General features: G+C 42.3%; 1 protein-coding gene across 2 annotated transcripts in view; it reads right to left on the reverse strand.

Moving 5' to 3' along the window:
- Positions 1–8611: 8611 nt before the first annotated feature.
- The window catches only part of hspa12a (heat shock protein 12A), a 57047-nt gene continuing 48350 nt past the window's right edge, over positions 8612–17308 (reverse strand). For both annotated transcript variants that reach the window (XM_064317723.1, XM_064317724.1), the window contains 2 exons: positions 16897–17000; positions 8612–15222 (listed from right to left, as the gene is read on the reverse strand). In XM_064317723.1, the coding sequence (XP_064173793.1) occupies positions 14591–15222; positions 16897–17000 (736 nt within the window). In that variant the 3' untranslated portion in view covers positions 8612–14590. The remainder of the gene's footprint in view (positions 15223–16896; positions 17001–17308) is intronic.

The following is a 17308-nucleotide window of genomic DNA, read 5'->3' on the forward strand; positions in this document are numbered from 1 at the left end:
CTCCACCCATAACATGCACATGGTATTGACTTATATAGGATAATTAAACAGAAGTCATATTTTGTGCTTCATAAATGTAACACAAACTGTTTATATTTAAACAAGACCAGGTTAAAAACTAGTATATGGCTGGACCTAACACACGTGATCCGGCCAACCAATGTTGTAACTTCATAACTCGCCCGACCAATGGTGTAACTTCATCGCTCACTCACTCAGTCACTCAGTCATTCAGTCAGTCAGTCACAGACATTCGCATTTGTAAGGCTACCATTTATTTTCAGTGTGTGTTAGACCAAGACCAAGTTATGGGCAAACTTTGCCATTTAAGTTGACTTCATCACACTTTTCCCCCACTGCAAGTTTCAGGTTGGAATAATCAGGTCCATCCCATTAAAACTAATCGTCATTAACAACGGCCACGGTCGACCGGGGAACTCTATACAGTATGCATTCAGCCAAGCGCCATGTTCTTCCACACTTTGAACACGCCTAGCTGAGCGCCTGCAGCTGTAGTTGCTGGGGGTACTGCGCACAGCAGGTACGAGCAGACCACAGAGGACTCGGGGGGAAGCCACTGCTGAAATATGAGAAAGGGGTTTAGCCTGTGAACTGCCTTCTTTGGGTGACACTGTGGCCAATTATGCATTTTCCCCGTGCGGCTCTTGATCACAGTCGGCGGGAGTGCGGCCTGGATTTAAATCCGAGCTGCAGGGCACGCTACCACACTCGAACCCAAAAGTACATTATCCAGACAGCCTACGCTACTATACTCTACAGTCTCCAACCACACACTGCACACTTATGACTGTTTTCCACGGTGTGTGCGGTTGTGTTCCAAAATGAGCCACGTGCACAGAGCAAGCTCTGTCAGGGAACTCGTGCTGCAGATGGGCATCGTCGGCCTAAGCAATCACGTTCTCACAGCTTTTCATAACTGGGATGGCAGGTATGGCATCCCGCCAAGTTACGCCTTGGCGGGGCGGCATGCCCCATACCCATACAGCACAGAGAGTTTGGTACTTTTCAGGGTTCCCTACAGAAATAACCACAATGACCACAGACTCTCAGCCCTTAAAAAACATTAGTTTCTGTACCTTCTGACCCAATTTCAACAGACACAATTCACAAAAAAACTTCAACCAATCACTACACACATTTTCTCATACCTATTCAATCACATGCATACATCACCAGTGGGGCACCTTTTTTAAACCAGCAGTGAAAACCTTCAGTGCTGCTGATTGGCTGCGCTGCTCTTGCATGCTTTGCTGCTACTGCACAGAATTGCATGACCCCACGATCCTCCATGACCCCAGCACCACCTGTTGTTTGGATCTGCCTCTAGGTACTGGGAAGAGTTTAAGGCATTTAGTAGGAGATGTATTGTGCTCCCTGTTAGATAAGAGTAGTCCACGCTGGTGCGTGCACTGTAGTACCTGAATCCAGATCCATCCATCCATCCATCCATTATCTATACCTACTTATCTTGATGAGGGTCGCCGGAGGTGCTGGAGCCTATCCCAGTGTGCACTGGGCAAGAGACAGGAATGAAGCAGATCCACTCAGTGCCAAGCCAAAAAATGTACTTACATATTCATTAAAATCTTTCATCTAAACGCGTGTCCTGACTGAAATATGTTTATTAATTTATGGTTCTCTTATCAAACCTACACACTGCTTCAGACGTACCGTCTAATTCTGATAATAATATTCTTAGATTGTGTAACATTGCTGACAGTTTCATTAATGTTACACAATTTAAAACGCTGCAAACAAGTTTATTTGGGCTCAGTCCCAAATGGATTTTGGATTGTCACAGTTTACCATGTAGTGTGATGGGTGGGAGCCACCTGTGCTTCCCCTTTGTTTAAAATACTTTGAGAATACGTTTCTCGATTTACGGAAAGCTTTTATAGAGGTAATTATTGTTGTTTGTGATTGTGTATTTCTGGCCTGCTAACTGGCTACAGTTGTCTTAACACAGTGCCCAGCACAGTATGTTGGGTTATGGCTGTTTTATACACAGAAATCACATTAACACAGATGTCCTTTCACATTCTTATAACAATGCTGAATATAAGACTGTGGGTTTGTAATAAATGCCCGGTGTCCCTCGACATTTCACAGCATCGTTTGCTTTTTAACCGTATACGGTTGTTTATTGTTTGACTCTTATTTTTTTATCAAGTGTACTGTATCTATCATTCTATTTAATTTTGGAATTGACATAGGTTTTGTGTTAACGGACGTTAGTGGATTTGGTGCCGCCAACAAGTTCTCCCAGTCAGCCCTTGCTGGTAATGTGAATTTGTACTTCAGACCCGCAGCCATACAGAAGGCTTTTTTGCATCTGTTCATGGAAAAAAAAAAAAAAAAAACTCTTTTCTCACTGCATTTAAGATAGAAAAGGGATAGACTGATAAATATTAGCCTTTTATAACGTTGAAAGATTGAGTGTCGCATTTGCCCAAACAAAAAATCGGAACCAAATTACACGTTAAGATTATTTCTCGTTCTTTCTCATTTCGACACAATGTGCCCCAGCCGAAATCCGCGCAATGTGTCACTTATATATATAATTTCAATGGGCCACATATGTATGCTGTATTCATTTATCTGTCCTCTGGCTTTTCACCGACTTATAAAGTCCTGATTGCGTCTCATTGTTTGGCGCTCGTTTATTTGAATCCCCACCCTATAATCAAAGTTGTAAAATAAGGCATTAAAAGGCAAGCTGCCATTTCCATCATAATGCTAACAAAGTGCATTTATATTCATGTTGACTTTTCGCAGCCAAAGCCATCAGCATGCACAATACCAATCAGAACAATCACGGCTACAGAGCTCGGAGCAGGACTACATTATAGTATTAAACGTTGAATTAGATGTCGGGGGTGGGTGCGTTTCCTCAAGTTCCCCGTAGACAGCCATCATTTCCTTTTATTTATCTTTTTTTATTACCGCTTTCAATGGGGAGGCTAATGACAAAATAGCCCGCTAATTCCAGTAATTACGACCGTTTGTCTGGGGGAATTTGATGATGACAGCGTTTCATATTGATGCGCGCGCGACATGACTTTTAGAGGGGAGGTTTTGAATGAAAAACGCGGGTTGGGTCAAGAATTAGCAGGGTATAGTTTAAGAAAGCTAATGCACAGCAGATCTGTGGATGACTGTCGCGACAGGCCGTCAGACCAAATGAACACCACCTCCTCCACTGCGTCTTACAATCTACTTAGATCGCCGACATTTTCATGCCTTCAAATAATTGAAATGGGGGGAAGTAACACTACAATATGCTAATCAGTCTTGTGACAGTCCTGAACAAAATGTTTTGCGCACATTACCAAAAGCTACGTCAAAGAAATTGTGATATCATATTTGCTATCACAGTGGATATTGTGCTAAAGATTCTTTGAAGTTGAAATTGAAGACTGTGGCCTTGATATTCTCTGAATCCCAAATCACATTTAAAGTCGACAGCGTCGTGTTTCGGTCGTCATAGACCCTTTTTTTCCCCCCTGAATTTAAATTTATACAGCATTTTTTTAGGTTAAAGAGCCCACCTTTAAAAATCCATGCAGTATGGAGCAAATTTGTGTGTTTATGTGTTATTACTATGTCCAGTTGGTTTTATGACTATGCCAGAGCTACTTACATTATATATATATATATATATATATATATATATATATATATATATATATATATATATATATATATATATATCTGGAGTGTTCTTATCATAAATTATGTTTCTTTTCCATTAATCACTTGGATCATCCAGAAGACATGCTATGTCAACGCAGCAAGCAAATTAGCTAAACACATTTTACATTAAATACAGAACTAAATTAAAAGTCAAACACGTTGATGAGTACAATTAATTTTTCAAACAAATATTAAACACCAATTTAAATGTCGAAGGTCTCCCCGATAGGACACTACATTTAGATGGTTTTCATCACCATCTAGTGTACCTGATCTCCAAATTTGAAGCTGTCTCCATGGGTACCAACCCTCTCGTTTTCTCTTATGATGGAATTCTGTAACGAATAACAGCAAAAGTAAATCCTCTACCGTGCATCTTGATATGTTGTGGTCGCATCGCTGACTGATTAAAACGTAATATTACTAACACAGGAAACGTGGCCTCCATGTTGTGAGCGATACCAAATACTCCTGTAGTGGGCAGAATTATTTTAAATCACAACAGAATAAAATATACCCAACATCACTGTATATTTCCTTTGTTTCTGTCATGTAAAACATATCTATCTTCAAAAATGACCGTTTTGATTGCATAGGTCTATAAAACCATATTTCTGGCCTAACCCCAGTCATAGACAAACTGTTGTGTAGTGTGGCCTATGAAGTCTCTGATCTTCAGTCATAAAAAGTGGCGTTCTCCCTCATACCGCACCCCTCATTACGAGTGCAATGCCTACAATCAATTAGGAGTAAAAAACTAAACGTTCTACCCCAGAGGGCTATAGCCTACAAACACTACAGCCATATAGCCATTTCATCACCTTATTACCTGGATGAGAGTGTATGTTAAACAAATGAACAACAATAAAATGAAAGGACTGCGAGGTGTGGCGTCCGTCCGAGCGAAAACGCGCTACCAAAGGCTAATGCGCCGCAAATACCTGAGAACGTGTCAAGCCCCCACTCTCGCGCGCGCCGTTTTATCGGTGGACCGAGCACAACAGCTCCGCGTTTCAGCGCTCCCTGGAGTAGCAGTGTGGGCGGGAACGCGTCGAAACTGGAGGGCTTTTCAACAGCAAGCTGGCCCTCCAAATTGCCGTAGCAACTGTGGCAGTTCCATTGATCTGTGTGTTCAGAATATTTTACCCACCTCTTTCCGTCGCTGCTGCCGCTCGTCACCGTCTCCCCCCCGTAAAAGTAAAGCCCTGACCTGTAAAAGGGTTGAGAGGCACTTTTTAACACACTTGTGCTAAATTAAAATAACACACTCACATTGAAATGCGTAGTTATCGAGTGAGAAGTGGCCATGTTTAGTTTCACATTCCCTTTGTTTGATCGCTAATGAGTGCGATTAAGCTAAACGCAATTAAGCGACACCATTTCCTTGCGGAGTGCAGACTGAACTCCTTGGTCACGGCTAATGCAATTCATTTACTGATTTATCTATGTTTCCCAACAAGAGGGGAAGCTATTTAAAGGGCAAACATAGGGAAATAATACCAGCTCACAGTTCTCCTCCATATAGGATGGCCAGACATTAGATATTGAGCCTGGCAAGTCAGTTTCTGATCCAGTTGTCCTCCATCCAGTTTAACAGTTTTAAAAACTTTAATCCATGATTTTTCTTTCGGAATTTCTGGGTCATATTCATGGGTATGTGACCATTGTAATGTACATGTGCATCAGGCCCAGGGAGACTGCAGCTGCCTCATTGGCCAGCAAAGACTCTCATGCACAGCGGAACCCTGGGGACTGGAATCCTCCCTCAACCGGGTGTCGAAATAGTCAATTCTGCATCACCCTGTGGAGCTGCCAGCCATAGTTAGCACTGGCAGAGTACCAAGGCTCGGTACCAGCTAGTTCAGAATGTTACTAGACTGAGGAGCAGTGCTGGAGCAGAACACCAACTGGACTACTTCCTCTGCGACATCAGGGTTCTACAACCCTGGTGCTGGAGAGCTGCAGTCTTTGGCCTTTTGTTGTTAAAGAAGTAAAGCCACCCGACTTTGGGCCTGTATCGCAAAGCAGGATTACTGAGTTAGCTGGATAACTGAGCTGAGTAAAATCTGTATCATAGAGCAGGATGATCAAGTTAGCTGGATAACTGTGCTGAGTAAAACCTGGAACCCCCCCACATCTGGAATATGGACTGAACTAAAAAGAGCTGTTTTCAGGTTTTTACTCAGTGCGCTTATCCAGCTAATTCAGTAATCCTGCTTTGTTATTTTTTTATCTTTTTATTTGACCTATTTAAAAGGTAAAATCAGTAGAACCAATCTCATTTCTGATGACTTCAGGCCCTGTTTCTGACCTTGTTGCGATATAGTGAAAAACAATCGTGATCTGGACTCCCTGCGACCAAAGAACGGCGTTGGAAAAATTACAAATAAAAATTAAATATCCTTAAAATTAATTGATTCCTCAATATAGAAAATCACTAAAAGAGGCTCTTAATCTGAGCCAGCTACCCACACATTTTCCCTCGGAAAAAGGCTTTCACTGAAACTATCGAGACTACGAAGGTCTTTTTCCAAAGGAGCAGATTTGCCATTTAAGCATATTCACTTGTGCCTGTCTGCACGCAGTTCTGTTCTATTTGGAATTGGACCAGCGCCAGTTTTCTCCCTCCTGTGTGCTCTGGTACAAAGATTGTCTTGCCTAATTAACAGCGCTGTTTTGGTGTCTGGTGCAAAAGAGAAGATTAAAAGAAGATTAAAAGGTGATTATGTTTATTGTTCCCAGCATTTCCACGTTGTAAGCTCAACCTCAGACAGTTCTGTATTCCTATACACGTCAGTATGACTACAAACACAGCTTTTGCACAAATTTTTACCCTTATGTAAGTTTGATAGCAATGGACACCACAGCAATGCCCATATTCTGTAAATTTAATTTCAAGTCTCTCAATGTCACTAGTTTTTAAAAAATTTTATTTAGCTTTTAACATGACAGCATTTCATGACAGCTCTACTCAATATTCTGATCGCCGGCATTTGAATCATTAGATATGGTCTCAAGCTGACTCATCGAAAGCCTAAAACCAGTACTAGTACCTGACACCAAAGATAAAACGTACTGTATCAAGGGCTAATTCAAAATCAACGCTTAGATTTCTGGTTATTTGCAATAGCACCAAATTATCCACTGGGTGGCAGTATTGTAACATACATGTTCACAGTGCCCACTAACCTTTAATCTGCAAACAAAATTTATCAAATCGACTGATCGACTTTGTTCAATGACCTAGAGATAAAATGTCTGTGTGTGTTTGTGTGTCTTTTTCATTCACTAGGCTCAAAACTGTTTCCAAACAAATGATGACCCTGGATATATCCAACCCAAACTACTTTCAGGTGTGTGTTGAACCAAATGTTCATGGGTTTCTTGGGAAGTTGTATAGTTGACATATAATAATTTCTAACTTTAATATTAGTATTTAAAGTGTTGTTTCCAGATATTATGGCAGTCATTCTGTCTACTATGTAACAGGGCATTGTAATAGTTCACTTAGGGTAGTGGAATAGCCGTTCTAGTTACAGTGAATGGCTGGAAACCCCCCACCCCCCCAGTCCGATATAGAATCCCAGTTGTGCCAACAACAACTGTGGCTGTTAGCCCTGCAGGGAAATGGATCAAATTAAAAAATCTAATCTAAATTTATTTAAATAGTAATTGTGAACAATTGTCACAATATGCTTGACATGACAACCCGGGCCTAAACCCCCACAGGAGCAAGCCTAAAGCAACAGTGGCAAGGAAAAACTCCCTGTGGCAGATGGGAATAAACCTCAGAAGGGACCAGGCTCAAGGGGGTGGGGGGGTGGGTACCTGTCCTCCTTTGGTTGGCTCAGGGTGTAGCTTGGTGAACAACAGGGCCAGTCAGTCAACGTTCCCTTGGCGACAGCATCTTCCAGGGTTAGGGAGGGTTCAGTTGCCGGGGATTCTATCATTATTAATAGTGGAAACCTGCTAGCCGTCTAGCTGCCTGCAAGTCATTCTCTCGAGCTGCACACAAAAAAAAAAGTGTCTTCCTCAACTCATCTCTGTGAAAACCTGAGCAGCTGTGTGGGATAAGTGAAGCTTGGCGGAGAGCACGTGATCGTCTGCACTCCTCCGGATCAATAGCGGGACGATCCGGCAATGAGCACTGATGATGGACATGATTGGGCGATTTCAAACTGGGGAGAAAATGGGAGGAAAGAGCGTGAATAGAGACGGGGTCACCACCGCCGCCGCCGCCGCAGCAGGAAAGCGAGCTGAGGCATTAAACTCAGCACCCTGGGAGCCCTGGTAGGTCACGGCAGCACTCCGCAGCAGCACAGGTCCTGCAGAACCGCTGGCTCTGTGGACTTCAGCTGTTACTCAGTACTTAATTGATCAATTAAAGCAGATTACCTTTTTTTTTTTGGTTTTGCTGATTTTATGGTGAGAAGAAACACAGGCAGCCCATGTGACCCATGTGGGGTTGCAAACCCCTGGACTATTACAACAAAATGTCTAAGAGCCCTGTCACTCAGAGTATAGGGTCTCCAGTGAAACATTTAATCCCCAAGTTGGATTGGTTACTTTTGGTTGGGTTTTTATTTTTTTGATACCATGTGTAGTTTGTAAGCATGGTTCAGGTTTGGTCTATTTGTGGTCATAAAACCAGTTCATAGCCCAGGTATATGTCTGGCAGCAACTCTGGTGGTTGATTTGCTGATTGTCAGTGCAATATAGAAATTAAATGGTTTAGGCTTGTTCTGCATTAAGCTTAAAAAAAAAAAAAAAAAATGAACACACTCAGAGAAAACGGGTCAATAAAAAAAATCTAATTGAGCGGTCTAAACACCAGCTCAGGAGGCATTAGTGACTCAGAACCGTACCCGCGAGAAGCAAAAGAAAAGAGATATTCGAGTTCTTTGAAATACACATACGTTTTATTTGATGACAGTTTGGCTGTGGATAACGGACATTCACAGGAATACAATGACGGCTCGAGTGCGCAAAATGGCCAGAACAGTCAGTTTAAAACTGAGGTAACCAGAAAAAAAAAAAAGGTATGGAAGTACGGGCTCAGATTTTAAATTAAGAATTTGAGATGGTGTGAAACACTGTAAAGTGGATTTTTTTGTTCTACACAAAAGGCCAATTCACTGTTTGTACAAGCATAGAATCCAGAATTTGTAACTCCTCAACTATACAGAGTCACAAGGTAAGTTAAGTACTTTCAAAGGCAGTAAATAAGCCAGCAAAACTGACATACCAGTCCATTTAATTAAAAAATAAAAATAAAAGTATCTCTCCTTCAACTCCACTCCAAACGCAGAAATGAAAGCACATAACAGCAGATTCTGTACTAAAGTAACGGTTGTCAGCCATTGCTGTATGGATGATCGATACACAGCAGAGTCCATTTGAGGCTAATTGAGTTCAAAGCTTATAACAGCTGGTTTCCAACATTCAATGACAAGGCATCATTTTTTTTGTTCACAATGAATTGGATAAATATTGTCTCGTACTTCAAATATTATTTGATGAACAATAATAATAAAGTTATTATTATTTTTATTTTTTTGGACAATTTGCAATGAAAAAGCAGGCGAACATTCCAGCAATTCATCCACTGTGAAAATCCTTGCCATCACTCCTGGTTGCCATGTTTAGAAGGCTGTTGCAGACCGTTGACCGCCTGCATCCCTTTCCAGCGATACCAGCCCAACAGCACGACCGCTCGGACGGACTAAGTTCTGATTGGACGGGCAGCTGCACAAACCGCGTGACCGCAAAACGACAAACGATTTTTTTTTTTATTTCCGCATTTTGAAGATCTTGGAAAAATTGTTTCTGGAACACTTACATGAAAGCACGGCATGAACGCATCGTGATATCTGAGTGCAGGTGTGCTCAGCCTTTCATGTACGTGCAAACATGATATCTGTACTAAAACTGCAATTATATTTTTAGCTACTGCACGTGCACACTCTACTTAATAAGAGATAGGTTCCAGGATTCTCTCCGTAGCCATATTCGGTCGAGTGCAAATCAGGATGCCTCAAGTATACTCAATGGCTTAAGTGTGTTTGTACCACTGATTCTCAAATATTACATGCAAATCACAACATTGCCTCTGCAAGTTCTCACAGTGTGTGTGTGTGTGTGTGTGTTTGTGGGGGGGAAGGGGGGGGGGGGGCTTGGGGGGTGTAGGGGTGTGTTGGTAGTTCAAAGGCATACGATCGCTCATGTATCAAATGGGCTTCTCTGGAATAAACCGTAGGCAATAATCTTGAAAAGGTGTCTCAGATTGATAGGGGGTGGTTTAAGTTACTACAGTTACCTGTGCAGGTTTTCAAAGACATTTGATGCCCTTTTTGAGGGAAGGTAAACTTGTGCAAGAAAGCATGCACTTTGATTACCAGAAAGCAACACACTGGCATTAGCTTCATGCAGTACTCATCCAAGACATTTCAAACCTAATTAAAGACCCTCTGCAATCAATCTTAATAGTTATAATATGACTAAAGAAAAGAAGCATTATGATAATAAGCCCATTTCATTATGTAAAAAAGAATAATGTTTTATCTTGTGGCATAATGAACATTTTAAATTAAAATAAATTTGTTGCACTGAGGGTTTTCATAACGTTTTAAACGTCCCTGAAAATGTCATTAAAAAGGCCTTCAAATGAAACATTGGTCAAGAGGCATGCCAAATGCTCTATTCTCCAAAATGTATTTTTTGGGTTAGAAAAATGCCTTTCCATCATCAAAGCTTTCCATCAGTCTGTTCATAAATGTAAGCATCAGACATAGCTAGCAAGCTACTAGTCCCACTAACATTAGGCACTCATTAGATAAAAGCATGATTATATTAAAACAGTTACATTTTTTTTAGCTTACACAATGGATATATCCCCATAGAAGCACGGCCATCAAGCATTCTTATGCCATTGCACAACAAAGCAACAGACGAGATGAGAACCACAGCGGGCAATATATGCAAATAATATATGTGCAGATATAGGCTACTGTCCGCATACATTAGACAAAACAACAAAAAATGAATGTGTATAAGGGATAAAGTTATACTGGGCATGGATGCCAAACACACAAATTAGCATGTAATGCATGGGGGCTGCAGAGTGCGATGTCCCGGTGAAATCCTGCTCTTTTATACTCTCAGCGAACTCTGGCCAGGTGGCCCGTAGAAAACACGTGATTGGCCACAGCGTTGTTCAGGGAGGGAAGGTTTCACCAGGCTAGGTCACCCCTGCCTCACCATTCAGCTGCATAGGTGCTTGAGTGCTCTGCCACAATGAATGCCCTCACAGAAACGGAATATGCTAGAATATTTTGAAAATGAAATATCGTCAAGAGCAAAAATATATTGCAAAATATGTGGGAAAATATATTTTTGCTGTTTTCAGATATCAAAATATATTTTTCCAAAATACATCGCTGCGAATATATTTACTTTCCGAAATATCCACGTAGTTATATTATCATGTGGAATATTTCGTTTCTGTATCATGCGGAATATTTCGTTTCTGTAAGGATGTGCTGCTCAGCTGCAGGAACGCAGAGAAGTGGCAGTTGCCCGTATGCTTCCTGAAGGGGGCGTGAGCGAGCGTGAACCTTCCCCAACCGACAAAGAATTCCGGATCATATTTGAAAAGAACCTGGCAGTTATGAAGTTTGAAGTTTGTGCATCTCTACTATACGGCTGTTGATGACATCCGTAAATGATTTTTTTTAACCAATGTCCAATAACCAATAACTGTTCTAAATTTGGACCTAATTATTAATTGTGTGGGAATGTATCCAACAAGCGTGACTGGGCAGCATGGCCAGGATCCAAAGAAACAGCATCTTTAAGAGATGTAAAAAGTAAACATGGTCAAAAGCTGAGGTGAGAAATGTACCTGTTGACTACAGCTTCTGAAAAGATATTTTACACATTATTAAATTTCATCCTATTTGGGAAATACCAGGCAATAGATATCTGAAACTATTTTAGCAAAAAAAACTTAAAATAGATGCATACAAACGTGCTTTATATGTCCATGCATGCGTTACAATGGCATAAGAAATCTGTGGCACTTCACACGTGTCCTGGGGAGCATCAAAAATTCCGTTTTTTTTTTTTTTCTTTTGGCAGAAACTGTCAAGCTCTAAAAGTATTAAAAGGTTCGTTTTACAGAAAAACAAAAACTGATTATTTGTGTTGGTATGGTGGAAATGAGACAGATCAACAATGAACTCAATATCTTTACTATAATTAATCTATTTCCTTTCTGAATACCAATGTGGTGCATTTACTTGCGACCCTTCCCTTTTAAAGGTAATTTTTTCTGAAGACATCGCTGTGGCCAAACCACCTAAACTGAATCAGTGGTGGCTTCATATAATAGCATGAGATAAAGACAAGAGCAACACTGAAAAGAGCTGGAGGATTACTGCTAAGAATTAATCAGAGGAATAATTATATTGAGTAGTGCGCAATAACTATAGAATAATAACAATAATAAGATGGATTTTATAGGGTTGTAGAAATACAGGAGACCCGTACCAACCACTGGGGTAACAGTGCAGTATTTCCGTGAATGAGCAAATCTGTGAATACTGTGCAAGGTTTTACAGATACGATAAGGTCTATGCATAAAGTGGGAGTATGTTTCAGGCACAATACAATCGCGATTAAAAACTACAGAAATAAACAAGTGATTACTTTATACATTTAAGCAATAATACAACACACTAGGGATTAACATGTATATGTTAGCATGTGACATCAATAAGGGAGTATGTCAGACAGGGAATCAGACAGGGAAAGCGAGGAGGTCTCACGTTTAATCGCGAGGGGGATTTTTAACAGCAGATCTTATGAATCTTTGGAACTGCTAAAACCTGGCAACCCGTTCTCACTATTCCTTACAGTCACACTGTATATAATCCTGAAGCACTTAAGGCCAAAACATGTAGACCATTCGCACACACACACACACACACACACACACACACACACCCAAATGAATCTGAGACTTCCAACATCTTTCTCTATTCTGAAGATAAATGTCATTTTACGTTGAGGGCTCAGGTGTCATATGTTTTTTTCGATATCGATGAACAAGGTAACATACGAGCCTACTAACTTTTTTTTTTCAACCAATCCCATCCTTCAGTTTTTCAGCTTAGCCTTTCCCCCACATTTTAGACTGATGAGTATAATGAAACCAACGTATCCAAAACAAGCAAGCACACTCTCCCTCTCCTAAAGCTGCGAATCCAAAAACGGCTAAAAAAAAATCTGTACAACGTTTTTAAATACTGTATTTACAGAAATAAACAATTTGTTCCCTTAATCACTTTCTCATATCCCCAAAGGGCTTTCTTCAGAGGCGATGTCCGGAAATCAACATAAAAAGCACATTAACAAGTGGCTTCTTCCCCCCTTTGCATGGTGGGAATAACACATAAAAAGGCAACAAGCATATTGCTATGGCTATGTTAAAGTTGTTTTGCAAAGTGCAGCTAGCAGCATTTTTCTACCTAGCCATTTGCATTTATATTTCACATTCTAGGGTTCATAGTTATTTTTTTCAGCACAATAACGCAGACCAGTGAGGTGGATTTTACAGGAAGTTTGTGGGATGAAAACAAGGGCCCATCGACCAAGCCTGTCCTCCAAAGCAACGTCAGTCCTTTAGATGACATCACAAAGATTTGTAGTGAATGGCTTGTAACATTCATTAGCCTATAACCATCCTGGATAAGTGTTGTCTAGGGCATGATTGTGTCATCTTTGAGTTTCACCTTATCAATTTAAAATAAAAATAAAAACTACAAATAAAATAACGCCAAGGTGGACAAAGTTAAGTTGACTTTCTTTCGTGACATTTAACTATTACGATAACATGGAGTCAATGTCTAAAACTGCCCTTTACGCTCCAAAAAAATTAAAAATGGAATAAAATATTCATCATGGCCATTGAGCAACACACGAAGCTCACTTAAAGGCAATGCACGGGAAATTCCATGATAAAGATATTCAGCATTTAACTGGGACGAGCCACAAAGACTTCTGGTCAGTGAAACACTTCTCATATTCTTCTGTCAAAGCACACCTATGTTGTATGAATGCACATAATGTATGTTGGAATTGCATACATTTTGCGTTTATAATGGGGGGGAAGGTATGAGTTCTAGGTTTGAAAGCCACCCTGCAGTGTTCTATCAATCACAACCTATCAGGTTGAACCTGTTAGGAGTTTACTGGAGAAACAGACTCCCTATCTTTCTTCCTTACATTTCGATAGTCATTTCCAAGCCTGATTCTAGAGAGCCCCATCCATAAAACTCATCTTTAATAATACCAGAATCTGATACTGTATACGGGATAAGCTTCAAGGGAACCACAAATCTGAGTGTGGTTAAAGATGGTTTCCTAAAAGTTATGCAGAATCTTGCTAAACCTGCAGAAACCATCCTAATGAGAAGTGTAAAAACTTCTACGTCTTCATACGCTTGTCTATGAACGCTTGCTAGAGGAGAGGGCCATCAAGAAACCAGGGTTGAAGAGGACATTACAGTCTGGTGGGTGGGTGGGTTTGGGGGAGGGGGTGGGGGGGGTGGGGGCGGTGGGGGGGTGCTGGAAGACCTTGGGCTGTAGGAGAGGAGTGGGGCCTGGCCTGGACTCACTACAAACCACAGCTAGCGCGCAACGCACTTTCCACATTGCTCTTTAAGGTTATAATGACGCTATCGGATTTTTTTTTTTGTTTTTTGTTTTAATCGATTCTTTTTTTTGTTTTTTTTTTGTTGATGTTTTGCAGCAACAGCGCAGCGCAGCCGGCGGGCGGGGGCGGCTACGCCCGCCGGCCGGGTCAGTCGACTCGGATCTACTGGCCCAGGAAGTCGATGCCGGCCTTGACGCTGCGGGACGTGGCCACGTCGACGGCCATGGCGCGGATCTCGGTGTCCCCGAACTGCATGAGCGTCTGGATCTCGCGGCGGGGCGCGGGGCTCTCCGTGCCGCTCACGTCCAGCCGCAGCGTGCCGCACTTGCGCACGCCCGGGTCGCTGATGAAGCCCACCTGCTCGCGCTCCGAGCAGTAGACGTTGATGACGATCACCTGCTGCGCGGGCCGGGCGGGCGTGTAGCTGCGCTTCACCGTCTCGCCCAGCGCCACAGACTGGTCGGCCGAGATGAAGGTGTCGAAGACGTCGGTGCACCAGCGCGTGCCGTCCTTCACCAGCATCTTGTCGGGCGGGTGCCGGCCCTCCACGTAGCGGTTGAGCACGCCCACGCCGTAGGTGAGCGGCGAGCGGCGCACCTTGATGACGCCGGGGTCCAGGCCGAACAGCACCGCCCCCTTCAGGATGGTCAGCCCCACGTCGTGCGGGATGATGATGCGGCAGCGGCCCTGCAGCATGGTCTGGACGGCCTGCTGCAGGAGGGGCGACTCGGCGAACCCGCCCACCAGGAACAGGAACTTGATGTTCGACACCTCGGGCTTCTCAAACAGCTCGCCTGTGGGGGGGAAACGGGAGTTTGGGGGGGTTAGCCGGATTGATCTCAAGGATATGAGAGCTGAGGAAAGAATAAACCGTTTACACCAAGTATGTAAGTGATGTAAGTGTATATCCCCTTATCTTCCTCCATGACACATACGTAATGCATCCATTACCACTGCACTGCACCCACATAATGAGAACATCTGTGCAGGACATTGGTCAGAAGGTTGAGCATGAGTCACATTATTTTTCATGCCATTTCCATTTGAGAAGTCTGAAATCTGAATGCTACTCTATCAGTAAAAGATGTTCTCTTCTTCCGTTGAATGAAAGTTTTCTGGTGTCAAGTAATGCACCAGCTTTTATGAAGGATAATATAGTGTAATTACACGCATCTTATAACATCCATAGTGATCCTGTTGCTGTGCAAGTTAATTAAGTCTTACTGTTCGGCTTACAAAAGACAACAATAAAGATAATGGTTCTGCATTTTTCCACCCAAAGTCAACTGTTTGTTTTCAGACCCAGCTCCAAAGCCATCAGACAGCCAGATGGACCAAGCAGACTGTACTGAGGTAATGTGATCTGCTTTCTCACTTCCAAAAACACACCATGAATTATTAAGGCTTTCTCTCGATAAGAGCCTGAACCCCATTTACCATGCAGCGTGTGCAGCGGTTGTGGCCATAGAGGACCTTCTTCTCTGTGTGAGCTCACCACTAGCCTGCTACCGCTGCAGGGGCAGCCATGTTTTTTAGTGCAATGCTGACATAGTTCCATAAAGGTTTCATAAAAGCTAAAAATTGGCGGGGCTACGCACTGATTTGGCCCAATCGTTGTGTTTAGCTGCGAAGAGCAAAGCCTTCTGAATGATCTAAATAAATTAAATGTAAAAATAAATAAATAAATAAATAAAACACATGAAACGTGTTTGGCTAAGCTGATGTTATAATAGCATCATTTACACTCCAGGGGGCACCACTGAGCCGACAGCCTGATTAAACTAATTGGGGGCTTTAGTTTCCCAATATAATTGGAGATTTACCAACACTGTTCATTGTTTCAAGATGGTAAAAAAAATTTGTAAAAAAAATGTAATTCTCTGCCTGGGCTTGCTGCTTTATTGTTCATTTATTCTCATCTGTCAGTCGAATTTATTTCCGCACGAACGACTTGCACTCGGTGCAAATGACCTTCTCCTGTGGGCCGGTTACTCAGTTTCAATCTACCCGCAATTCAGAGTAAAGCACCCAATATTTCGGCTTGCAGGAAGTGTCTGCACTCAGATTTGCTGAATCATGACTAAGATCGATCAGTACACCCTGGATGCGCACACACACAGACAGACAGGCACACACAAACCTACAGTATACACACGCAGGGACCTACACACAAACACAGAAGTACATGTGCACACACAGACCTACAAGCACACAGACCGATATGCGCATGCACACACACACACACACACACACACTCGCTCACACAGACCCTCACACACACACACAGACCTACATGCAGACACAGATCTACACATGCTCACACACACACACACACGCACACACACACACACACACACACACACACTCGCTCACACAGACCCTCACACACACACACACACACACACACACACACAGACTCACACACACACACACACACACACACACACACACACACACAGAAGACTCACCCAGGTGCTGGATGATGTGGTCGATGGTGGGCTTGAAGAGGGCGTTCATGGCGTCGGGGTTCATCCTCAGCATGCCCTGGGACGACCATTTCACAAAGTCCACACTGCAGGGGAGCCGTTATTTCTGTTAGTCCAAAACGGCCTCGCAGTTCAGCCTCAGTCATTACACAATAACCATGTTTTTAAAAAATCTTTTTTTTAAATATTCACAATAATAAAGAATAACACAATTCCACCCTTTTTGTGACAGAACGTAAACCAAAAATAATTCATTTAAAAATAATTACAACATAAAGAATCACCCAGACAGCTACGGGAAAGTAAGAGCGTGGTGAAGGAAAAGCTGAGCCCTGGTCTCCAGGTCCTATTCACAGAAAACCACTTCCTAAAGCGTTCTATAGTTTCATTTTTT

Source organism: Anguilla rostrata, chromosome 18 (assembly GCF_018555375.3).
Source record: "Anguilla rostrata isolate EN2019 chromosome 18, ASM1855537v3, whole genome shotgun sequence".
Taxonomy (NCBI): domain Eukaryota; kingdom Metazoa; phylum Chordata; class Actinopteri; order Anguilliformes; family Anguillidae; genus Anguilla; species Anguilla rostrata.